This window comes from Syzygium oleosum, unplaced genomic scaffold (genome assembly GCF_021117445.2).
Source record: "Syzygium oleosum isolate NSW1041296 unplaced genomic scaffold, Sole_v2.1 Sole_v2.06, whole genome shotgun sequence".
In the NCBI taxonomy this organism is placed as follows: domain Eukaryota; kingdom Viridiplantae; phylum Streptophyta; class Magnoliopsida; order Myrtales; family Myrtaceae; genus Syzygium; species Syzygium oleosum.
The window spans coordinates 6,530,649-6,554,899 of record NW_026607490.1 but is presented as its reverse complement, the minus strand read 5'-3'; the positions used below and the strand labels follow the sequence as shown (position 1 = coordinate 6,554,899).

The following is a 24,251-nucleotide window of genomic DNA, read 5'->3' as shown; positions in this document are numbered from 1 at the left end:
CGACGACGGCCTCTCATCAGGCCGCACAGCGAAATCATTTCTCGTCTCGTAGGACCGCACCACCGCACACGGGCGACGGGGCTTTCCTTCCTTCTTCTTCACGCGCCATCCTCCCTCCTCCCTGCGCGAAATCCGTAGCCACATTCTCTCTCTCCTCGAGAGGAGGAACCGCCGTCCCGGCGAGCGAGAGAGGGCCATGGCGGAGGAAGAAGCTCCGGAGGTTGAGCTCAGCGGCAAGCAGAAGAAGGAGATCGCCAAGTGGTTCCTCCTCAATTCCCCCGGCGGCGAAATCCAATACGTCGCCAAAGGTTCCCGCCATTCATTCATTCTCCCTCCGCCTCTTGTTCTTTTTTGTCGTCTTTTCTTGTTTTATACGTTCGTTTTGATTTTTGTGATCGGGCCGTGGATTGTTGTTTCGAGTCGGTCTCGCAGATGTGAGATCGGTGCTGGGCGACGATGGGGCGTACGACGAGGCGGCGTCGGAGGCGTTCCCTGCTTACAACAAGGCTCAGATGATTTGCCTCGACATGCCCCGGAGGATGGGAGAGGTAAGCCCTTAGATCCGCTGCGCTGGAGATTCGCTGAATCAGTGAGTCACCTTTCGAATCAGTTGCATTGTACTATTGGTTAATGACGATGCGCCGTTTCGCCGTGATCCTATAAGAAAAAGTGGACTGGTTCGAGTCTCCGGTGTTGTTCGTTTGTGCCGGATGAGAGGTATAAAAGCTCGCGTATTGACGTCGCTGTGCCTGTAGGTTCTGATCACGTCATTTGGTCAGCTTGAGGAGAATCAGTACCTTGATCCACGTACTGCACAAGTTGGGATTGTCGACCACGTCAAGCAAGTAAGTATTGCGACAATTTGCACAATCTTTTGATTATCTATCTGCATTCAATGAGTATATTGATGGAAGTACAATTTGGTCCCCGTGCATTCGTTTTTTTTGTTTGCTTTTGGCTACATAATCTTGGTTTCACACATTGTTCCCCAAGCTCATGCTGCATTGTTGTGTTTTCTGTCCCTCTTTTGTTCTCAAGGATATTTGTATGATATATGCGGTCCATTTCTCTGATTGTCTGCTAATTTGGTTCAGGTTTGTACAGAGGTGAGACCTGCAACTGATGAGGAGCTTCCATCTCCATATATTGAGGAATTTAGGTGCGTTTCTTGTTTTTCCTGATAGGTCCCTTGACTCGTCCTCGCCAGAATACTTCTTCTGTTCATGAGTGCTTTATAGTATATGACCATAACAGTTATTTTTCCATCCTCCATCTTTTGTACGTCTCCTCTCTGCTACCTTGATGTGTCACATTCGAGAAGTTCATAGAACCATGGCGTAAAAGCAAAAGTGAATATGCATTACTGCATGCCCTACGTTCATCTTTGATTCTTTTTTTGGCCAAACCTCAGACTAGTCGAGTATTTTATTCCATGAATTCACTGCTATTTGGAGAAATATGCTGAATACCCTGAAACTAGAAATAGACTACAAGGCTTTCCTTTTGTGATGCTTGATACGCTGTGAAACTAGAAATAGCCTATGAGTCTTTCCTGTTTATGGCAGTCAAATAATTTGCTCTCATGATTCCTTTTCTGCCTCTATTCTTTCAGATGTGCTCTGGATGCAGAAGTGCTGAAATATGTTGGGGAGGCTTATCCAAAAGGTGTCTGTTCAGTTTACTGTACAAAGGGTAAAGATTTGGAGGGACCAGGATCTGATTTCGAACTTGCAGTAGTTATTCAAGCTGCTAGAAATAGCCCACAAAATTTCTGGTCAGTGAAGCTCATAATTAATTGTCAAGTAACTATGTCTCTTTCTTTGGTGCTGCAGTTCCATCTAAACAAAGAATGGTGGAACAATGCCCTCTACTCTTCAGTTTTTAATCAGTGAGTTTAGTTATTAGCTTCTGAATTTGGTTATTAGCAACTTACTTGTTGCTTTTGACATATTTGCAGCAATGGAAGTTGGCGCTCAGTCTGGAACATCGAGTTTAAGGATGATGTGCAAATTCTTGAGATAAGCAGCAAATTGCAGGTATATTGAGCTGATTTCCCTCCTCCATTCCCACCTTCTCAATAGCCTCGGTTATCTGAATTTTGGGAAACATAACCCTTGTTCTTATTTAGGTGGGTGCTCATTATTTTGAAGAGGGAAATGTGCAGTTAGATGCAAAGCATGAATGCAAAGATTCAACTTTATTTCAGGTTAGGGGCCACCACCTCTTTGCTCGCTTGACCATTTTTAGTGCCCAACAATCTAATGACAATATACCATGATGTGCTGAACTCATTGGCATTTGCATTTACTTCTTCCAGTCCCCTGAAGATTGTGCTATTTCAATAGCTAGTATAATTCGTCATCACGAGACAGAGTATTTGGGTTCTCTTGAGGTATGAGCAGGTTTGTTTACGTGATAAACTGTTAATTCAATCAGCATATTGATTTTCTAAAATCTATCAATACAGGCATCATATACCAATTTGCCGGACAACACCTTTAAGGTAACCATTTACTTTCCTAGGTACTAAATTAAAGATCTACTGGGTCATTTTCATGGCATTTTGACATATCTCTAACTTAAAAGGCACGAGCTTGGTTTTCGCCTGAAGAAGAGTGGTGGCTATTGAGTGACTCTGCAAATGCTTTCTCTGTATCTTTAATCATCTGCCTAATGATTTCTCATCCATGCCCCGTTATCCTTTGCTTGGTGTCACCCTTTTACTGCTTTATTTTTGTAAAGATGACAACTACCCATTGTCGCATCCTTTCTTCTTGCTGATATAGTGCTTGAGTTTGTTTTCATAGTTTATAAGGTTTTTCGGAAGTTGAATACACTTTCTTATAAGTTTTCTATCACTTAAGTATTGTTGTGATGAAATGAATGCAGGATCTACGGAGAAAGCTTCCAGTTACTCGCACCCTTTTCCCATGGCATAACACACTGCAGTTCAGTCTTACAAGAGATATCTCCAAAGAACTTGGAATTGAAAAGTGAAATTACAGTAAGATGAGCCAAGATCCATTTTGTTTGAGGTTCAAGGTAGAGATTACTTATTCATCTGCTAGAATTGAAGGCATTGAGTATGTATGTTTACACAAGAAACTTTTTGAATCTCGTGTATCTTTGGGTGCCCCCAACTTTTTGTGTCCTTGTCAATTGCTTGCTGTGCAGATTACACCTCTACTAGGAGTCTAGGAGTCCTCAGTTTTGGCAATTTTTTTGTGTGACCATTTCTTTAAGCACTGTATAGTGAGGTTACGAGAGGTCCTCATATGAGATCAGTCGAGAAGAATGTTGTGACAAGTGAATTTATTTCCCCACAAAAGTTGTGAAGCCAAAGTCATTTGATTCAATCAACCTGAGTGAAGATCAATACATATGCTTTTGTATATTGTGGCTTTGAGCTAGCTGTTCTAGTTGGAAGGTTCTATCTATGTATTGGAACATCTCTCTGTCTCTCTTTCTCTCTCTCACACACACACACACGCGATGAGCATGGTTGCTAACATGCTTTCTGAAATTAAAGTGAAGTAGGTCCTACCCAGCTTGTTGGTAAAGGTTTAACCTGGGACTTTGATGCCGGGACTAGCGGATAAAGGTTAGAATGGTAAGCTAAATGGCTAATGTTAGTCTTTTTTGCTCCATTGTAGCGCTCTTCTTTTGGCTGGGAGACTTGCATAGTTAGTTGAGGTTGCAAATCATATTTGTGTTGCAAATCTTGCCAATGCTTGCAAATTATTGGGGACAGGATGGACTGCTCTGGCAGCTGCATATGTCAACCCAGTTCTTATGAGTCCTCTGTAAAGAAAGGCAAAATCAACTTTTCTACTTGTGAACTTAACAAATCAAATGAAAATGAAAACCAAGAGAACTATTATCGTATCAATTTGAAATCTTCAAAAAGATCAAAGCACCCACAGAAGAAAAAATAAATTAACTTAACAGACTTCAAAAGGATCAAAGCATCCATAGAAGATACGAAATTAGCTTATTTGGTTCTTAACCAATGATGTTCGAATTAGATGAACTGTTTATGCCTTCTTCAGTTTACAGGTGAGAGCTGAGAATATATTTTAAAGGGTCAATTGAGAACATGATGAAGTTCAGTTTCCTCATTTGTGCTATTTTCCTCTCTGGGATGATGCAGTGTAGCCAAATCAGACACAAATGTGCTCCAGAAGGCATTGTCTTTTTAAGCCTGCAATATTTGCTTGGCTAAGTTGTTGAAAGTAATGCAATGACATAGCTTTGCCTTCTGTCGAAGCGCATCTCTGATGAAAACAGCGAGATTGGTTGCTCACTGACCAGAGTTCTGCCTATCAGTGTCCCTGAATTTGCCTTGCATTTATTGGAATTTTTCAGTTGATATTTTGGTTACTTTGATCACAGTGATGTCCGAATTATATAAAATCAGTACACTAGCACGTAGTACCCATTAGTTTCTTTCTTTCTTTCTTTGTGAATGGCTCTTCAAATGATACCTGATTGTTTTTCCATGAATATCTTCCGAAACATGCTTTGCAGTGGAAGCCGGTTATAATTGTACTAAGCTTAAATATATAGACTCTGCCGTACCATTAATTGCTCTTCAACTGGGTGACACTAGAGACCGTTTGTTGGATTTCAATTACGGTTGCTTGCTTCAGCTGTTTTGTCATTCCTCTTCAAAAATCATATTCTATGTCTTAAGGTTGAATATGCGAATTAAGTATTTGCCGCTTAAATTTGGAGTGATCTGCTTAAATAAAGGACCAAAAGCGGGGCTGATGCCTGTAAAGTTACTGCGCCGACTGCCAAAGAGAATTGATCTATCGAGCTTCTTGTTTTCTGGATATTAAGTTCGCTTTGTTGTTGCAACCCTAATACATGCGACGTCAGACATCCTGAGAATTGTTGAACAGCTCGGATCATCCTACTGTCTTTGATCATGGTTTCGGTAGTGGACAGGATTGAGTACCAGTTAGTTTGTGTTTTGACAATGAGTAAGAAGAAATAAAATCGAAGCGACTTCAAGGCACCAAGCTATTGAATGCACGAAGCAGGATTAGTTTAGGATACAACGAGTTGAGTATTGGCAAACTCACTTTCCTTAGTCGGATATTGTTGTCGATTGTTTGATAGATTTTTTATGAAATTGAGTTGAGACCGAGAAGTGCAAATCTTAGTTACTTATGTGATAAAAGTTTGGCTAAGATCCGGGCTAAAAGACACTTTGTTGTATTATGGCATTGCTAAATCTTAGTTTCAACAAGCTATCGAAACCAAAAGAGAAACACTTCAAACATAGAAAGTAATATGAAACGAAAACGAGGCAATAATTTAGAAGTGCGTTTTTTTCGTTGAAAATGTATGATTTAGAAAATATTTTTCTAAAATAATCACTTGTATTGCTTACAAAAATGAACGATAAAAAAAAAATTTCACCGTTCATTAAAATATTAAATATAAATTATTATCAATAACAGAATCCGTCATTTTAAAAAATATATGTTTTAATTTTTTTTTTCTTTACGAAACAGATGAAGCCTAAATGATTGATGGCTCGGAAATTCTCGGATGGTCCCACGTGAGGTGTCGAGTCTTTGACTATTAAACGGCGGAAAATTATGGATTTGAATTCTTAAAAGAGGACCGGCAATAATTAAACGAAAAGGACAGCCACAAGAACGCCAAAACGAATCTGAATCAGCACATCAAATCCACTTCCTTGACTTTGGTCCTACCGAGGTGACTACGACTGGTTTGATCGATCTGGAATCTATAAACAAAAATTGCAGAGCGCCGAGACGTATGAGAGCCATATAATATACAGCGAAACGACAATATCGCACATGTGCAACTGTCACAAGGATACAATTAGCTGAAAGTTATATGCTCAGGAACTCTTGAGTTATCTTCAGCCTAACGCATGCACAGCTACCCCGGTCGCCTATAGCTCACATCGTTCGTCTTCTTCCTCCTTCACCGTTGCAACTTTGGGTGGCTTGCCGTCGCCAGTGCGCCGGAAAATGGCGGAGATCAAAGCCCAGGCCGCTCGCCGCGATCACGAGTACCCTGTCGTCATGCCGGACGCCGACGTCCCCGGCGACGGGCCCCGCAAACCGAAGCGCGTCACTTCTCTGGACATCTTCAGAGGCCTCACCGTCGCAGTACACTTCACCTCTCTCTCTCTCTCTCTCTCTCTCTCTCAACAATTCGAGGCTTGTGATTAGTTGTGACCGCGAAGTTCCGTGCTTGTTGCGGAAGCTTCCTGTCCGATTGTTTTCGTCTTTTCAAGATTGTTTGGGCGGTCAAAGCTCATTCTCGAGTTGGGTGATGGGTGCTCTGTGAGTCTGTGTTGTCTATGGTCTTACTGTTCTTGTACTTGAATACTGAGTTTGACGTTTTTTGTGAGAAGCGCTTAGCTTATGTCATGAGTTTTTAGCTCTTGAGCTGATTTTTGTGCTGGGTGACAGCGCCTCTGATTTGGTGGAATTCTATACTCGGTAATCTTTTGAGTTGCAATTTCAGTACTCCCGAGAGCTCCGTTTGTTTTGCTCTGTTTATGTCAGAATAAGTGTTTACTTTTCGTCTGATAGCGTAGCATGTTCATGATGTCTGAATGACTGCTTACTTGTTTTATGACGAGTTAGTGATAAGTGCGCATTGGTGAATGGTTTTGGCCGCCGGTGAGGGAGGGAAAATGGTATCTATGATGGATAATTAGCGTAGTTTTGATTTACATGTTCTTCTACTGTCTGGAATTTAATTCTCTCACAGTTTTCATAGTAGAATCTTAGATACTTGTGTTCTCATATGCGCGTTATGTGTTTTGTGTTTTAGCTGATGGTTTTGGTGGATGATGCCGGAGGAGAATGGCCTACGATTGGACATGCGCCGTGGAATGGTTGCAACCTTGCTGATTTTGTGATGCCTTTCTTTCTTTTTATTGTGGGTATGGCCATTCCGCTTGCTTTTAAGGTTTGCATTCCTCGCATTTTCTATTCGATAGAACAGAATCGGTGGTTTTGCAAAACCTGTGGGCTTTTTTAACTTTTTGGTCTTTTCCTGTAGAGAATTCCTGATCGGTTTGAAGCCATTAAGAAGGTGATATTACGGACTCTTAAGCTCCTCTTCTGGGGTCTACTGCTGCAAGGTTAGATGTCCGTAATAGTATGTGTATTCTTCTTCTATGGCATCAAAGCAGAATTATATTGATGATGTGCAGTTCCGAAGACAAGTTTTGTAAAGGAAAAGGAACTTGATGTGATATGGAAAATCTCCATTTGCATTGTACTTTTGTTTGGTTTCTGTTGGTAGTAACTAGAGAGCAAAGGGGTGAAAAACTTGAAATAGAGTGGAGCCAGTCAATTTGATGTTTGCCTGGTTTCATCATGTGATGCAGGAGGTTACTCACATGCCCCTGACAAACTATCATATGGCGTTGATATGAAAATGATAAGGTGGTGTGGCATTCTCCAGGTAATGTGATTACTTCTACTTATAGTTCATGTACTTTTTTGTAAATTTTGATTTGATAGTATAGTTTTTTTTTTTGGCCCAATGACAGAACAGTGCATGTGTGTATTGTTTACTTGCAGAGAATTGCTCTTGCATATTTGGTGGTGGCACTGGTTGAGATTTTTACAAAAAATCCACAAGTGAATTATGAATCATCCTGCTCGTTCTCAATCTTCAAAAAGTATTGTTGGCACTGGTTGGTATCCAAAATTTACCAACTTTTCTTGGCATTGGGAGCTCTTGAATCTGCCATTTCAGTGATGCATCTGCTGAAACAGCTATTTTCTATGTCAAATATTAGGTTGTTTGGAGCATGTGTTGTTACTGTTTACTTGGCTATTCTTTACGGGATATATGTTCCTGATTGGCAATTTGCAGTCCAGGACAGAGATAATCCCAACTATGGGAAGGTTTTCAGAGTAAGTCCGTTCTGTGTCCTAGTCTCACTGTACCTTAAATGACGTCTGACATTCTTATAATTCTATGTCAATTCTAGGTAACTTGTGGCACGAGAGGAAACTTAGATCCTCCATGTAATGCGGCAGGATACGTTGATAGAGAAGTTCTTGGAATTAATCACATGTATCCGCATCCAGCTTGGAAGAGATCAAAGGTGCAAGATGATTTACCTTGCTAAATCAAGAGACTTTATTTCTTATGTCAGCAAAGTAGTTATCTATAGCAGTTATAAATGGTTTATTGTCTCTGAAGTGCTGCAGGATTGCACTGTGAATTCTCCATATGAGGGACTGATGCGGAATGATGCTCCAGCATGGTGTTATGCACCTTTTGAACCTGAAGGAATTCTGAGGTCTGTCAAACATTTTTGTCTTAAGATGTTGAGTCTTTTTGTTTTGCTGTTTGCAGATGGCTATTAGCTTGTGGCTCGAGTTTTCTTATACCATCTGATAGTCCCCATTAAATCGTTAAAATATCAACTTACAATCTAGAGCTTTTATGGTTATAGTTATTCTGTGAAGCTTTGTATTGAACTCTGTGTCCATGACATATTTCTTTGTGTTGCATATTGTGTTTTATGTCATACCAAAGTTTACTTTTGGTAGTATCTTCTATAGTCTGACCAAACAGGTTTTGGGATGTGGTTCTTCCCCCTAATAGGCAACGATTCTTCTCTTGACAACTTGTTGGAGCATTTTCTCGATTTTAGCCCACTTCAATGCAAAAATCCTTGGCTTGATGTTGGGGTTGCTCCATTCTGTTCTTATGGCTCCATGTCATGGACACAACCTCCCCACAGGGCAGGGGTAATGCATGGGAGCCTTGTGCAGTGGGTCACCCCTAACATACCTAACTGCCTTGTAAACTCTATCAAATGCTCTGCAATATGTGTCCCCATCTTTATGTAGCAGAATCGTCATGATAATTGCTATGTGGTTAAAGTGGATCTTTTTGTTCGCAGTTCAATATCTGCTATTCTCTCCACAATAATTGGAGTGCACTGCGGTCATGTGCTCTTGCACTTGGAGGTAGGTCTATTAGTCTAGGTATAATGAATTTGTCCTAGTCTTTTCTTGTTTGACTTATTTGATGAACAACTTTTTCAGAATCATTCGACCAGACTGAAGCACTGGGTTCTCTTGGGTCTTTCTTTGCTTATTTTGGGAATAATTTTGCATTTCACTCATGGTTAGATCTTTATAATATGATATGCACGACTTTGATTTGTTCTTTTATGCAGCTCTTAGTCTGCATGACACTTCTTTTCCTTGGATGCAGCAATCCCTTTAAATAAGCAGTTATATACACTCAGCTATGTCTGCGTAACAGTTGGTGCAGCAGTGTTGGTATTCTCAGCCTTCTATGTCCTGGTATATATCTTGTCGTCTCATGTTTCTCGCAGTAAATTTTGGTTTTGTCGTCAATTGTCTGCACCGAATGATCTAACTAGATAGAAGCTGAAATTGTGGAGAAACACAGTTTGCCTGAATTGCATAGAGTCAGTAACATGTATATTACACAGCTAAGCTTTAACCTAGTTGATTTCATCATTAAGGCTTAATTGACTTGAGATGAGTGTGTCCATTCTTCTAATTTATGCATATTATTGGGAGTGGCAAGCATATCAGCATGGTACAAGTACTTTGAGCGGATCATTCCCAGAGTTTGCATCCCGGTAATGATTTGTTTTAACACCACATTATGTTAGCTGCAAGTGAAGTCTACTTGGCGACCACTTACACAAGATTGTGCTGGCATCTCCAGAAAATCACGATGCATAATTTCTTCTATCTTATGTGAAAACAATTTACTTATGTAATTGTCTCCTTAAAAATGGGGCAGACCAGCTTAGTGGGAAAACTCTTGGGAAGGTTGGTGGTGGGTGTGGTTATAAGTGTAACTTGTGATAGATGACTGAGTTCTACGTTGTTATGCTAGGTTGATGTATGGGGTCTGCATCTCCCATTTCTTCCCTTGAAATGGATTGGCATGAATGCAATGCTAGTGTATGTGATGGCAGCAGAAGGCATATTTGCAGGATTCATTAATGGGTGGTATTATAATGACCCCCATAATAACCTGGTATGTCAGTATAACCTTTCATGCGTTCTTACTTTTTTTCTGCGAGTCACTCCATGAACCCTTGCGATGAGAAGAGCACTGAAATAAATTGGGACTATTGTCCAAAAGAAAGAAACATGGTTGGATCCACCCCTCCTCTTTTCCCCTACAGAATATGCCGAAATATTTTGTTCTTTCATTCGGTTGAGCTGTTGTTTCTTTCCTCCGTAATATTAATTTAATGGAGCAGTAAATGCCCTATTTGCAGATACCCAATCAAAGATAGTGTTATACTTGTAGAAGTTAATCCTCTCACATATAGGAAAATTTTACTTCTGATGTTAAGGCTGTTTGAAATTTGCACGTTGCAGGTATATTGGATTCAAAAGCACATTTTCATTGGAGTTTGGCACTCGAAAAGAGTAGGAATTCTTCTTTACGTCATCTTTGCGGAGATCCTTTTCTGGGGTGTTGTTGCTGGCATTTTGCATTGGCTAGGCATCTACTGGAAGCTGTGATTTCCATACGACCCGACCCACACAACCTAGTTAGCTTGTCACTGCAAAATGCAGGTACTATTGTGATATAAAGGTTCTGGCTCCTCATTCATTCTAAGAATTGATTTTAGCTGCTGCTACCGCTAATATTAGCAGCAGTAGCCTCAGCCGAGTCTGCCCACCTGCTTATTCATAAGAGAACCCACATTCTCAAGAGCTTTCATGATCCATTCGTTGCAAGGATTTATTCCCAAGAGTTCTAGACATGCTTTCTCAAGTTCCTGAAAAGAAACCTCAGGCATTCTAATATACAACAACATGACAGCTGGTCACCTCCTATTTCCAGTGTAGCCTTCTTTATGTTCAACATCTTCTAATTCTGACTTGGAGATCAACCGGAATTTGTGGTGGCACAGAAAGTAGTTTCCTTTTTATCAACTTTTGAACCAAAACACCTTGCAAAATAAAGACATGTAATAAGAGCAACGGGCGACCTGACTTTCCTCGCTCCACTTTAAGAAAATGAAGACTTCAACCCATGGTAGGCTCCACTATTGTGTTTCTCTGTCGCCAAAACTTTTGATTGATCTCCAATTTAGAATTATAAGACACCGAACTCGGAGGAGGCTATACTGGGAATAAGAGGCGAGCTATTATCTTTTGTTGTATGGTTTAGACTGTTCGAGGTATCTTTTTCTGAATTTGAGAAAAAAATGTCTCGTGCTGTTGGGAGGAATCCAGATTCTAATCCTTGCATAGAGGGGATCCTGAAAGTTCTTGAGAATGCAGGTTCTCTGAGTGGACGCGGCTGAGGAAATGTTCAAGCTCTACCTGGATCGATTAAAGAAACTCACTGATGTTCAAGCAGGAATACAAAGTAGTTTGTATTGTACCGCTTACGTGTCATTCAGAAGACTCGATTTTTATACTCTGGCTGCGAAAGCCATTCATTAATAACGATAGAAATTTCACACGATTGGTCAGCCAGAGTTCTTTAAGGCATCAAAAACTTCACCCCTGTTTTGGCAATGTTTCAAACGTAGTGCTTACTGGTAGCTGCCATTTTGGCGTAAGGACCTTCCTACTATGGTGGGAAAACGTTAGCAAGTTTTTCTTTAGATGGATGTAAAGAGTAGCGCGATTTTCGGTTTCCCTCATTCTCTGAGTTTAGATGGATTCCCCTTCGATAATGTTCTATTCTAAACTGTGAATACTATTGATATGACGAAACCATAATATTGCAATGAAAATTATGTTGGCGTTCTGCAAGATAATATACCAAACATTACCAAATTGGAGAATGTATATAACGTAACACCATAATTGGGACCCTGCTCCTCCGTGAGAAGCTATGTTATGGAGTGTCCACATGCAGTAACGCAAGTCATTTACTCCTTAGAAAACTCTCTATTCAGGTCCAAGGCATACACTATAGCTCTTCATCAAGATGCTATTGGTATGACAGACTCTCCTGTTGCGATCACAAAAGAGCACACAAAATGCACATTAGTCTGGCGATCTAATGTTTCAATTTGCCCCAATGTAATGCCCGGACGAAAACATATGGTTAAGGCCTCTTTAGTCGGAGAGCTCGGCCTCCTTTTCCGTTTTTGGTGACGACCGTCATATTAGATGCCTTATCACTTGCTTCCCAAACTAACATTAAACCACAGTCCAAGGCCAAGCCATAGAGATGGATATGTCGGATTCATAAGCCAAAATGCTAGATTTTCAAATTCTTGTTATTGTATGGCATTGTTCGTGCCATTTCGAGACCTTGAGGTTTTACAAAATCTTACGCAACAAAAAGTCCATTCATCTGAGCAGGATCACATAGGAATCATCTCCCTCGCTCTAAGTCTAGATTGACGTACTGCCAGTGCCAGGTTATATGACGTTTCCAATTTCAATGACGGAAAGCCAAGCCAGAGATCAGACTCAGATCTTGACCAAATGCCATAAGACAAACAATCAAAGATGACTTCGAGCTGAACAGTTTTGGGGCAGTACGAAATACCAATAGTTTTGGTGTAATTGTTCAGAGGACCATCACTTAGAAACCAAGATAGCAACTTCTAAACAGGGCATATCAACATTGAAACTTTATTTCTCAATTAACTAAAAGTTTCCATGTACTAAATTTAGTAAAAAAGAACCTAAACCAAAAGTCAGACGGGATAGTAAGGCATAGTTTGTAGCCTCTTTCTTTGTATATAGAACAGAAACACACAAAACCATTCCCAATCTAGCGAGTACCACCGTAAGAAAGCCGGTTTAACACTTGACTTCCTTCAGTCCATGGGCAAAGTAGAGGAAAGTAGGATCAGCAGCACCTTCCTTGTAATATGCAAACACCATGGTGCCATCATCATGCATGCTCTCCCCAACGAAACTGCAAAAATAACCGGATTGTCAATCAATCAACTTCGCCAATCATATTTGGCGAAGCAAAAAACAGATTAGGTGCTAATTTTTTTTGGTAAAATATTAGTCGCTAATTAAGTCATGAAAAAGTGCTAATTAAGCCGAGCATCAATTGAGAACGCTGATGCAATTGCGGGATCGAACTTACAATTGGAGGTCAATGAGCTTAGAAAGCAGGAACTTGGTGGCTCCCTCAATGTGCTTCTTGAACAACTCTTGCTTCTCTCCCTCCAACTTGGGCGACAGCAGCTTGATGTACCTCTTCATGTAAGTCACAAACTGCTTCTTGTCAAAAGCAGGTTGCTCCTGCAATCACCAGAACACATCATCCGAAACGTTTCGTGCATTAGAGGTCGATAGCTCCAAAAGACAATATCTAGAGCTATGGAATAAAAATCCACTGACCTGAAGCCTAAAGGTGTCGACGATGTCCACGACCTTCACGACCTGGTCATCAACACCCTCGTCTTCCCCTCCGCCCTCTGCAGAAGGGTTGGCCCCAATATCCACATCGAGCGCTCCTTTGACAACCCACTGCATGTCCATGATCGCAACTTGATGTAAATTTTTAAATCACGAAATCACCCTATTATAAGTTATCTATTATCATCAAATCTGAAACGCACTACTGCATATTATTCATGCTAATCCATCCTAAGGAGTAAAACTAAAAATATGCCTTTATGTTAAAAACAAAGAGGAGATAAAACTGACCTTCCCTTCCACTTCCCAGAGCATGCCATTCTCAATTTCCTTGTATGGGAAGGAGTCGGACAAGAGCTCATCGCCTGAAAATAGTAACAAGAAGATGAAAGAGTATTATTACTCATCACCACCAAAAACACAGATGTTATTGGCTTTCGAGACATGGGCACATCAAAGATCATGCGTACTATGTCGATCTTCAACGCGTCCTATTACAACCACCAATCTCCAAATAACAAACAAGGCTTCTCGTCACCAAAACTGTTCACAAACTTCTCACTCTGTACACAATTCGGAGTCTCACAGACCGCGCACTCACAGAGGAAAACGCCGAAACATATTCTTGATTCAGAGAACCTCAACTATCGAAAGAAACTAAACAACGGAAATCCGCAGCATCCCACGGAGCAAACATCAAAGGACTGTTCCCTCAAAAAAAAAAAACGAAACAAAAACAAAAACAAAAACAAAACTCTACCCAGAAAAGAAAAGGAAAGAACTTCGCTTTCTTTCTCGATCGTACTCCAACGATCACCCAAAAAAAAGGATTCTTTCCACCAAGACAAACGAAATTCAAGAAAAGAAAAATCCGGACGACCCAAAAGTAAAAAAAAAAAAAACACAAAGGGGTGCGCCGGCATCAGCAAAGAATAGAAAAGGGGTCGCAGTACCCGTGAGCAGATCCTGATAAACGAGCATGGTTGCTTTGCTGAAACTCTGTTTCTTCCCCCCCTTCTGAAACGAAAAATTCCCTCTTTCCCTCGGGGGCACAGAAAGCTAAAAAAGACACAGAAAAAGAGAGAGAGAATGGTGAGACTCGGAGAGAAGATAGCGCGAGGTGTGGGGCGGCGAGACTTTATAGTGGCAGTGCTTATCGGAGGACGCACAATTATATTATAGGATTATTTCCTATTTTATACACTGTGTAGTTCTGATGGGATATATCCTTCTTGAACTAGGAGTACTAGTGCGGGCGTTCTCTTGCCGTGAAATTCCCATCGTGCCCCCTCCGATGCCTTTCGGGTAACCTGTGGAGGCCGACACGAGGGACAGAAACATCGGAAAGTTTGACCACCGCCACCACCGCACCCGGATGTCCGAATTCCACTCGAACTTGGACTCTTGTTTTTCTCGGATCTTACTCGCGGTAGGTTCCCCAGCTGCTCAGGATACCATTTCTTTATCTTTATCTTTTTGTTGTAATTACGAATAGATAGACAGCCTACTTGATTTGAACAGGAAGGATTTCGTTCGTAGATAGCAAAATTTCTCTCACGGGTCGCGCCTATATCTTAAATTATTTTAATAGATGGCAAAAGTCACAATAAAAAATCTCAAATTATATCATCCGTGTGACACGTTTATCATAAACTTTTTTTCGTGATATAAAAAATTTTCAAACTTGTACCCGACACTTGTGTAACATATTTACCCTCCGTAAAAGTTTCATTAACAAGCACCGTTAAAAATCTACCTACATGGACGCCGGAAAGCAAACGGAATTGATATGACCCTCACGTGATATTTTGGCTGAAAAATCATTCGACAAAACCATTGACGGAGGAGGGTAAATATGTCACATAGGTGCAATTTTGAAATTTTTTATGTTACAAGAAAAAAATTTAAGATAAATATATTACGATAGGCATGATTTGTGATTTTTTTTGTGGCTTTTTTTCCTTTATTAGATGACTTGGGAACATTGTGTCAAGAGGATGAACGAGATTATTATGCATAACGTAATTCTTAATGATTAATGTTTCTGAAGCATTCAATGATAACTTCTGTCCTTAAAACGTTGCCCAGAATCTGACATTCTTGCACAAACTTATAACGTATAGAATCTTGGATGACGACGTGTTTAGATCTACGGATGATTGAAGCTCGCATAGCATTAAAAAGCAAATGCAAAAGGATGGATGCCGGAAATAGAATAAGAGCAATCGCACGTTAAAGGATGGATTCGCGTATTTAGATTAGGCGTGCAGAAAAGATTCGTCCCTCTCGCATCTTTAAAGTGTAGATGATTCATGTTTGACCATCAAATCCGGCTTTAACTCAACGTGGTATTTTAATGGTGGAGCTATCGGGATGATTCTTGCGCACGATATTAGATCTATCCAAGTTGATTAGCAAAGGTATCGCTCGCTGTTAGTGTTCATACATCACAGAAGTTGTACCTTCGCCTCACCACACGGAAGTTGGACACGTGAAAGTTGACATTAATGGCAGGAATTAGAATCAATATATCTTATACAGAGAGTAATAAAGTAAGTCGCATAACAATTAGCTATCATCATCCTTGTCCAAGAGATATAATAGTAGATAAAATAAGGTTTAAGCTGGACGATTCTACTAAATAGTCATGTTTACTTAGGACGTCATGAATGCAATAGTAAAACTTCCAACAAAGAATGGCGGCACTTTTGAGATGAACTATCGATGCAATAGAGTTTTGCAAATTGAACCTAGCGGACAAGATAAAACAGGTCCGGCTGAGATCACATTTGTCGGTCCGATCATCTATGCTCGGCTCAAAATGCACTATAGATGTAGAAATTGATTAACTGGGCCTCGGAAAAGGTATGCTGAATGTCTTCCCTTGCTACCATGTATTGCCAAACACGCAAGACGGTTCAGCTAGGAACTGACCTTGCGGGTCAATAATTATACCCAACCTGTCCTAATAATATATAAACATGGGGTACCTGAATAGGTCATTGGTTCTCGATTAAGGTTAACCATCAAGAAAAGGGTTAAATGGAGATTCGTAGGATGATTTATCTATCGGCTACTACGAAAAATATTTCACGAACATGTGAACCCATATTGCTATTTTGATCTAGTAAAAAAATGATTTGATCAACTTATGAAGTGGTTATTAGTGTGGAATTAAAATGAAATCAGACAGGATTAGGTGGAAGGGAAAAGGAAATGGTGGACTCGTTCCTTTTCTCAAGCGCCATTTGATTAAAGTGAAAAGAGAACATTTACATTCTTTTTTTCTAATAAAAGAAAAGGAAAGAAAAGGGTAAGAGTGCAAAAGGCATATGCGAACATCCATTTCCATAATTGAAGACCAAAAGTGAATTGGTCCGAGAAAGTTCATGGCATGGGGAATAAGAAGGCAAGGCGGACAATTTTGACCAACCGAGTTCCATATTGGATCAAGCCATATGAACTCAAGCCATGCACATAGGCATACGTAGTCCTGAAGTTTACCGCCAGAGTGTAAGTATTAGCGTGCCCTTTTTAACTCCACCAGCAAGACAACAAGATTCATTTCTGAAGTTTCTATCAAACCATGCTAGCGACCGCCGCTTACACCCAATGACTTTTGGTCCGGTCCTGCTATAGAGACAACCGGTTATCGCCCTGTCTCCGGTGGTCGTCACCTAACCGAACAAAAACCAGGATTTCAAGCATGCGGGTTCGATAGGACTTGCCACACTCCCATCAATTTACGTCACGGCCAATTAGACGGAAAGATTAGCAACAGCAGCTGTCTTTGACTCCATGCAAAATCGAAGAGACATGGTTTAAAGAGAAAAACACAGTGCAACTAACTAGGCTCAATCCGGCCAGGGTTAAAAATACCAAACTGCGGGCGTATCAACACGATTGCACTTTGACGTTAGCAACAGCAGCTGACTTTGGTTCCAGGAAAAATCCAAGGGACATGGTTTTAAGAGAAAAACACAGTACAACTAACTAGGCTCAATCCAGCCAGGGTTAAAAATACCAAACTGCTGGCGGATCAACATGATTGTATTTGGATGGTAATTCAAATATTCTAACTAGTTTTAGTTCCTCAGACCAATAGATCAAGTCTTCCTCCCCTTCTAAGAGCATGTTAAGATGTTATGGGAATGACCGGTTCAATCAGACCTGACCTGCAATTGCAGAAACAATCAATGCCTAACCAGAGATCAAACGACAATAATGTGCAACGTGCTCTAAGAACACATCAACTTCCAATGAGAGCACATACTGAGGGTGAGCGGGATGGAGATACACTCCTTCTTGGGCTTCTGCTCAGATTGTGTCCCGTGGGTCCCTCTTTCCTTGATGACTGCAAATAAGAAAGCAAGCAATCGCATCAGCACATCTTTGTGATGTACTCAAGATATTCCTACTCTTGTAAGGTAACCCATTTATGTCGTGTAGGGCAAACAGGAGAGAGTCCAAGGAGAATTCTCACTCACAGGTGATATTGGAGATCTCGATCTTGATCTGGACCTACAACAAACATCAATCAAAATGATGCCCTGATCCTCCAATGAAGACCCTCAGAACTGCTTCACCACATAGCAACCAAAAGAAAGACAACATCCATAGATACTTGCAGCCAAGATAAAAGAGACCTCTTTTATTTGGCTTTGGTTTTCTTGCTCTGATTCTCTATATCCGATGTTTTTCTATTGTTTGTTTTTCTCTCTTTTGATTTCGTACTTTTCTGATCCCAGATTTTTTTTTCTAATAATAAAATAATTTATTATCTGTTGAAGAGAAGAAAACTGAACAGTAGCATCGTGCATGCCGAGAAGGCAGCAAAAAATTCTCAAAGATATGCATGGTTTACCTCAAAGGTGACCGCAGAGAAATGGACCTTGCTGGAGACACAGACGGAGACCGTCGCGAGTGCTTGGGCCTTGGAGACTTGCTGCAAAAGAATTTGAGATAACTTATTCTCATGCAGTGTACATATGTATTTATTTAGTGAACATAACAGAACATTACAAACCTTCTACTCCTGTTGCTGTAGTTTGGGCTGCGGCTCCTCGAATAATTGGGACTTTGACTGGGACTTCTAGAGTCGCTTCGATGTGAATCGTATTCTTTAACCTAAAGAAAGAACCAGAAATGAGGTAACCGCAGTCAAATTAATACAATAACGACTGATTAATCTCACCATACCCGTATATAAGCTCGACTGAAGGCATTCCTGAATAGAGAATCATCAAGTTTTTTGATCTACACAATGAACATGAAATCACTCTGAGAGATGTAATCTTGACAGGTTAACATGGACACAAAATAAACCAACTGAAGACCAAAGAAACTAGAACATAGATGTGAGGAGACTAACCGCATATTTCATGTCGTCGTAGTTACTATAGTCGACAATTCCTATCACACCTGTAGAGACATTGTAATGACAACATCAAAAGCTCAGTACTCATCGGCAGCAGTATCTTGTTAGTCCATGTAGGACACTGTGCATAGTAATCCCTAAACCTACCACGCCGATCGGGATACACCTCAGAAAAACAGACGTCTCCAGCACGACGCATATGATCCTAACAAATGAGTGTAGGAGTTCCCATCAGAATTATGTTCTCAAACCAATGGGAAAGAGATAATGTTAATGAGTTATACGCCATGCAAATACTCCAGACAAGTGCACCTTCAGATCTTGCCATGAAGCTGAGGAAGGTAATCCAGTGACCAATACTGCATAATGGAGTCAGGAACATCAGACTCTAAGAGCTGACAACATTATAAGAGATACCATAAGAGATATATGTATACCACGATAGTCAGAACGCCTTGAATGGCTGCTGCTGCTGCTACCACTGTAACTCCGGTATCGGTCCACAGGTGACCTCTGTCCCCCATGGGCAAGTTCAACCTTGTATGCAGGACCATAACAATACGGATGAGATGGCAAGACACAAGATAGCAGTGAAATCAGAGAAAAGGTTTAGATGTCCTTTTTCCCTAGCAAATAAGGGAAGATTCTAAAGAACTCACTCGCAACCGGTAGCCATCAAATTCATATCCATCACGACCATAAATTGCGTCTTCAGCAGCACGGCGATCTTCGAACTGCAACAAAAATGAAGTACATCCAGCCATAAGAACATCAAGAATCCAATAAACTAACAGAATAATATCAGAACCAAACCATCATTTAACAACGTATGGGGGACCCCAATGTTACTGATTACTGAATAACATTCTAGAACATAACTTGTTAAGCTATACCGACCTCAACAAATGCATAACCCGGTGGTCTTGCAGGGATCTTCAACTCAATGTCAACAATAGGGCCATACTGCAAAAAGGCAATAATGAAAGTCGTCACAAGAACTTAAAGAGAGAAAAGGCAAAAGAAAAAAGTATAGTTCCCACCCACACATCCTCATTGTTGCTATTCAGGAAGGAAAAGAAGAACCACTTTTGCGGAAAAGAGCCCGAAGTTTTATCCTAGGCTAGATCCAGAAAGACAAATCTCCCCACTTCGCATTGAGAATCTCTAGTCTACAATTAATAGTTGATGCATGTGGAATAGTCACCTATCAGCTTAAAAAATGAGGCACACTACATTGAAACTGCTAAAAATTTTATACTTAATCACCAATGAGATACCCAGCGCGATGCCCGGGAACTAAACACTCCATATCTATTCCTCTTCTTAACTACAATAAGATCAATTCTTTGATCACCTAATTGAAAAAACAAAAATTTAAGATGGTAAAGAATCACAAAAATCTAAGATGACATTTGGTATGAAGAAATTTTTTAACAGACTTCCGTAAAGCCAGACGGCACCCAAATAAATGAAAGAAGGAAAAGAACCTATGCAATAAAAGACGGACCTTGTAGAACAAATCTTCGATTTCCCTCTTGCGAATGTCCCCGGGGAGATTGCCAACATAAATGGTGCGGCTCAATCGGCTGCTCATTTTCACTCACCTGAAACCATAACAAAGGGAAATAAGAAAAAACCCTATTAACTTCACTGAAAATGTCCACACATCCACAGAATCTGAAGGAACAGCTGAAACGGAGCCCACGCAATTGCAGATTACACCTACACTCAAACCGATCAAGACGCAACAGGAAAGCGCCGAACTACGAGAACACACACCGATCATGATTGAGAACGCAAAACGCAGCAACAACCCACAGGAAAAAAAGCGAGAGAAATGAGCCTCTTTTCCCCGCATCTACGATGGAAACAGCGCATTATTCAACAAAAAACCCCGAATCACGAGATGGGGGATCAACAAAAACAACACACACTCGAAACGCACACCGCCGTCGCTACACCAGAACCAGCTAACGAAATCGACCCAAGAACCCAGAACGCGCGGAATCGCTCGTACCACCGAAAACGGAGGAGAAGAACCCAGAAGCTAATATCGACCGACGGCGAGACGGATGAAAGAAGAGGCGCGAACCCCGAGAATCGACAGAGCAAAACGCGAGAATCGGCCGCGAGATCAAAAAAAAAAAAAAAAAATCCCGAGGATCGGAGAAATTAATAAAGAATTGAGCAAAACCTCGGAGTCGAATGATTGCGAAGTGTCCTTCTTCGAGTCCCTTGTGTTGTGTGTCTGGAAGAAGAAGGTTGGTGGGGGTGGGGGAGGCAGTGAGCGACGAGAGACGACGATATTAAAATGATGCCACGGGGCGGTGCGCGACTCGGGGGAAAAGCTCGGAAGCTTCGCGAGCGCAGGGAGTTCCTCGCGTTCGAGGCGCGACTTGGGCCGTCCGATCAAGAGATCGGGCGCGAGTCGAGATTTGATGGGCCCTTGATCGACCGCCCGCGTGGGGAAAAGTGACCCGGCCCACAGGCCGTTAGGCCCATGATGAGGTCTACCATCCGTCGCACCGACTCTTTTTTTTTTTGGGTGGAATTCTTAGTTTTACCTCACCGACATTTCAATAATTCCAATGTCGTCCTTGAATTTTTAAAATTGGTGCAGTACACCTCCCGTGTTCATGATGTCCCGTGTCAGGAAAAACTTATTTGTTGTTGGAAAATTAGTTCGTTAATTATGGGACGTTACATTTTGCCCCCAATCGATTTTAATATTATGGCAATGCACTCCTCGATGTTTTAGTTTTGTGCAATATCTCTCTTGTCTTTGAAATTTGTTGCATTGTTCGACTCGCCTCAAATATCCCAGATGGGGCCGATCTAATTGCGCTTATTTAGTCTTACTATGCTTTATACTGTACTTGCGTGTTTATGTGCAATGTAATCTCTATGCATTAATTTTAGTCAATCATTTGGAGGGGCATCGTGCCTTTTCTTACAGTTGCGTAATTTGTTAAATTTTTATTGGATATAATAATAGATGTTTTGAATTATCCATGCAAATGATAAATGCCCGCAACTTTTTCCAACGAAGTGTTCAAAATTAAATTTACGAGATCAAGGATCACTGATAATGAATGTATTCATATGTATACAGTCATTCATGTTTACTTTTTATAACGGCTTAAAGAGATCGTGGCGGTCTTTTGACTGGTTTCTTTTAGTTTCTAAAATATTAGATGGAGAGCGAAACGGAGAAGGTTTCTCAATGTCAAAACCTAATGTTAGCGAATAATATTACGAAGAATAAGCGAAATTTAGTAATGAATTTCATAAATAAAACACGTCAAAAAAAGGGTGCTTATTTTTTTCGTAGAATTCGCCAAGTGGGCGATGATGTCAGGGCTATGATCAGCTACCTTTAGCCCAGGCAGCACCCGAAAGGCCGAAACGAATTAACCGCCGCCGCCCATGGTTTTCATTTTCCCAGGTTCTTTTTTTTTTTTTTTGCATTTTCCCAGGTTGACAAGTCCTACTTTGTCTTCGCTGTCTCTCGTAGACTCGTGGCCCTATATAAAGCAAACCCCCTTCTCTCCTCTGCTCAGCCACTGCAATTTTCTTTGACTCCTCTCTCTCTCTCTCTCTCTCTCTCTCTCTCTCCAAATTTCTGTCTCTCTCCGCCACCGAAAGCTCGTATCTTTCTCTGACATGGCAGAACCCAAGACCACCATGGAAGCTGTAAGGCATTGGGTCGTCGAGCACAAGCTCAGGACCGTCGGTGAGTTTTCCGATCAATCGATGAGCTTTTCTCTTTTTCTTTTTTTAATCTGTTCTTCAAATCGATTGAAGAGTTTCTCTTGCGTGTGGTCCATTCGTATGTTTGTTTTTTTTCTGGCGGATTGAATCTGATTTTGCTTCTCGTATCGGTGCTGTCGTGAAAAAGGGTGTCTCTGGCTCAGCGGCATCGCGGGTTCGATCGCGTACAACTGGTCGCAGCCCGCCATGAAAACCAGCGTCAAGATCATTCATGCTAGGTAACCCATAATTTTTTTTTTGTTGGGTTCTTGTTCAATCATGTGAGAGCGAGAGCCTGGTTGATCGTCGCATATTGTGCCTTTTTCTTTTGATCCTCGTAGGTTTGGATTGAAGTTATTCTAGTTTCCTGTGTCCTGACAATGCCAGGATTACGCAGGTTATGTTGGGGATCTCGTGGTTTAGAATGTTGTCGGAACCTGGATTTGGGTAGATCTAGGTCAAGGCCACTACTCTTTAGCTGGTGACTGATACAGAGATGGCATGATCTGATATTGGCTTTAGGCTCTCTGTCTTTAGTCCACCGAGCTATAGTTCGACCGGCTGCGATTAGTCTGCTAAATTCTTTTGCTTTTCTTTGTTGATTGAGGTCATAATAAGCATTTAGAAATGAATAATTTACCCCGAATCTTGTAAGAGTAAAACGGAGAATAGTTTAGTTGATGAGCGAGCAACTCGACATTGAAATGCTACCCAAATTAATTTTCCTGTGACTGGACGAAAGTCTCTCTGTATCGATGATATAGGAGCAATGTGATTACAAAAGGTGTCTAGATGAATGTGTTTATGACAGGGCTCTAGTACTACGTGAAGCATATCTATGGTTCTCAGCATGAGTTGCAGACTTTACAAATGTTGAACGGGCTTCTCCGCAGTCTCGGTGTTAAAAGCTCTGATTGTTCTAGTCCTGATTTTAGTTTTTATCTGACCTTGATTATAAGAACTACTTTTTTTTATCTCTGTGTTGGTATTCAATTCGTTTGAAAATCCTCCTATAGGACCTTGTTTCAGACAACTCATCAAGTTTCACCTCGTAGGCTCAGCCAAGAGTCTCCTTAGGCATTTCTTTGATAATGTTTAACTTAACAGTCATTGCGTGTATTCTTTACCAAAAAAAAAAAACAGTCATTGCGTGTTGTGTCGAAAGTTATAATGGAGGAACATTTTGACATGCCCGTCTATGGCACAAGTTGTGGATAGTACTAAAAGCGAATTTTTTGAGTAACATGTATTATTGTTTAGGTTGCCTATGTGTTGTAAGAGTAGTTTAGCCGTGCATTTCGCCTTCAGATTCATGTTTCATGCATCTACAGTTCTTACTGACTCTAGTGCCACTCAAAGTGCTAATTTTTCTCACTTGTTGATATGTACCTTGTCATCATTCAGGTTGCACGCTCAAGCATTGACGCTGGCTGCTTTAGCTGGTGCTGCAGCGGTTGAGTACTACGAGCACAAATCAGGAGCAAAGAACGACCGTCACGCAAAATATCTTCCCATTAAATCTTTCACTCATAAGGAATAAAATGAGCTGCGTGCATTAACCCTTTTGCCTGCCGCCTGAGACTTAATCAGCAATAAAATCCATGTTAACAGAATTCTTTGGCCTTAATACAAAGTTTTGGTTTTGTGATGGAAACTTGTGTTGTAGACCTGGAGATGAAGTATTCGGAATGTCATTCTTTTGGACAGATACTGATGAATATAGTTGTTCTCTTTCTGGATCTTGATTGGTATTGTCG

The 24,251-nt window shown here is 40.9% G+C and overlaps 5 protein-coding genes and 1 non-coding gene across 8 annotated transcripts; 4 read left to right on the top strand and 2 right to left on the bottom strand.

Annotated features, from left to right (window-relative positions):
- Positions 1-40: 40 nt before the first annotated feature.
- LOC115694176 (F-actin-capping protein subunit alpha) lies at positions 41-3,140 on the top strand. Its single transcript, XM_030621296.2, has 10 exons — positions 41-308; positions 433-548; positions 756-845; positions 1,095-1,159; positions 1,613-1,774; positions 1,958-2,036; positions 2,129-2,206; positions 2,318-2,392; positions 2,468-2,503; positions 2,890-3,140. The coding sequence occupies exons 1-10, from the start codon at positions 197-199 to the stop codon at positions 2,995-2,997; spliced, it is 921 nt and encodes a 306-aa protein (XP_030477156.1). The 5' UTR covers positions 41-196; the 3' UTR covers positions 2,998-3,140.
- Positions 3,141-4,136: 996 nt separating this feature from the next.
- Positions 4,137-4,312, top strand: LOC115694182 (small nucleolar RNA snoR127). Its single transcript, XR_004007357.1, has one exon. It is a non-coding gene; the product is annotated as a small nucleolar RNA snoR127 (small nucleolar RNA).
- A 1,488-nt stretch (positions 4,313-5,800) lies between these two features.
- On the top strand, positions 5,801-11,493 carry LOC115694173 (uncharacterized). The gene is made up of 13 exons (XM_030621292.2): positions 5,801-6,152; positions 6,826-6,963; positions 7,057-7,138; positions 7,388-7,464; positions 7,584-7,699; positions 7,805-7,922; positions 8,000-8,116; positions 8,223-8,314; positions 8,924-8,990; positions 9,069-9,150; positions 9,241-9,332; positions 9,901-10,044; positions 10,395-11,493. The coding sequence occupies exons 1-13, from the start codon at positions 6,012-6,014 to the stop codon at positions 10,539-10,541; spliced, it is 1,413 nt and encodes a 470-aa protein (XP_030477152.1). The 5' UTR covers positions 5,801-6,011; the 3' UTR covers positions 10,542-11,493.
- Positions 11,494-12,607: 1,114 nt separating this feature from the next.
- LOC115694178 (translationally-controlled tumor protein homolog) lies at positions 12,608-14,477 on the bottom strand. Its single transcript, XM_030621301.2, has 5 exons — positions 14,321-14,477; positions 13,659-13,732; positions 13,350-13,478; positions 13,093-13,250; positions 12,608-12,912 (listed from the first exon to the last, which is right to left on the bottom strand). Exons 1-5 carry the CDS (start codon positions 14,346-14,348, stop codon positions 12,795-12,797), a joined length of 507 nt encoding a protein of 168 aa, XP_030477161.1. The 5' UTR covers positions 14,349-14,477; the 3' UTR covers positions 12,608-12,794.
- Positions 14,478-17,255: 2,778 nt separating this feature from the next.
- LOC115694177 (serine/arginine-rich splicing factor SR30) lies at positions 17,256-21,057 on the bottom strand. 3 transcript variants are annotated; one of them, XM_030621297.2, is made up of 14 exons: positions 20,939-21,057; positions 20,252-20,348; positions 19,642-19,707; positions 19,404-19,478; positions 19,182-19,281; positions 19,057-19,103; positions 18,892-18,949; positions 18,739-18,788; positions 18,567-18,623; positions 18,394-18,494; positions 18,232-18,312; positions 17,855-17,888; positions 17,641-17,721; positions 17,256-17,542 (listed from the first exon to the last, which is right to left on the bottom strand). In XM_030621297.2, exons 2-14 carry the CDS (start codon positions 20,336-20,338, stop codon positions 17,528-17,530), a joined length of 852 nt encoding a protein of 283 aa, XP_030477157.1. In that variant the 5' UTR covers positions 20,339-20,348; positions 20,939-21,057; the 3' UTR covers positions 17,256-17,527. The 3 variants fall into 3 exon arrangements, with proteins under 3 accessions (XP_030477157.1, XP_056168813.1, XP_056168814.1); XM_056312838.1 differs by lacking the exon at positions 20,939-21,057 and adding an exon at positions 20,762-20,851; XM_056312839.1 differs by lacking the exons at positions 17,256-17,542; positions 17,641-17,721 and having other exon boundaries at positions 17,885-17,944.
- A 1,272-nt stretch (positions 21,058-22,329) lies between these two features.
- On the top strand, positions 22,330-24,231 carry LOC115694180 (uncharacterized). The gene is made up of 4 exons (XM_056312096.1): positions 22,330-22,347; positions 22,378-22,477; positions 22,643-22,733; positions 23,899-24,231. The coding sequence occupies exons 2-4, from the start codon at positions 22,408-22,410 to the stop codon at positions 24,032-24,034; spliced, it is 297 nt and encodes a 98-aa protein (XP_056168071.1). The 5' UTR covers positions 22,330-22,347; positions 22,378-22,407; the 3' UTR covers positions 24,035-24,231.
- Positions 24,232-24,251: the final 20 nt, after the last annotated feature.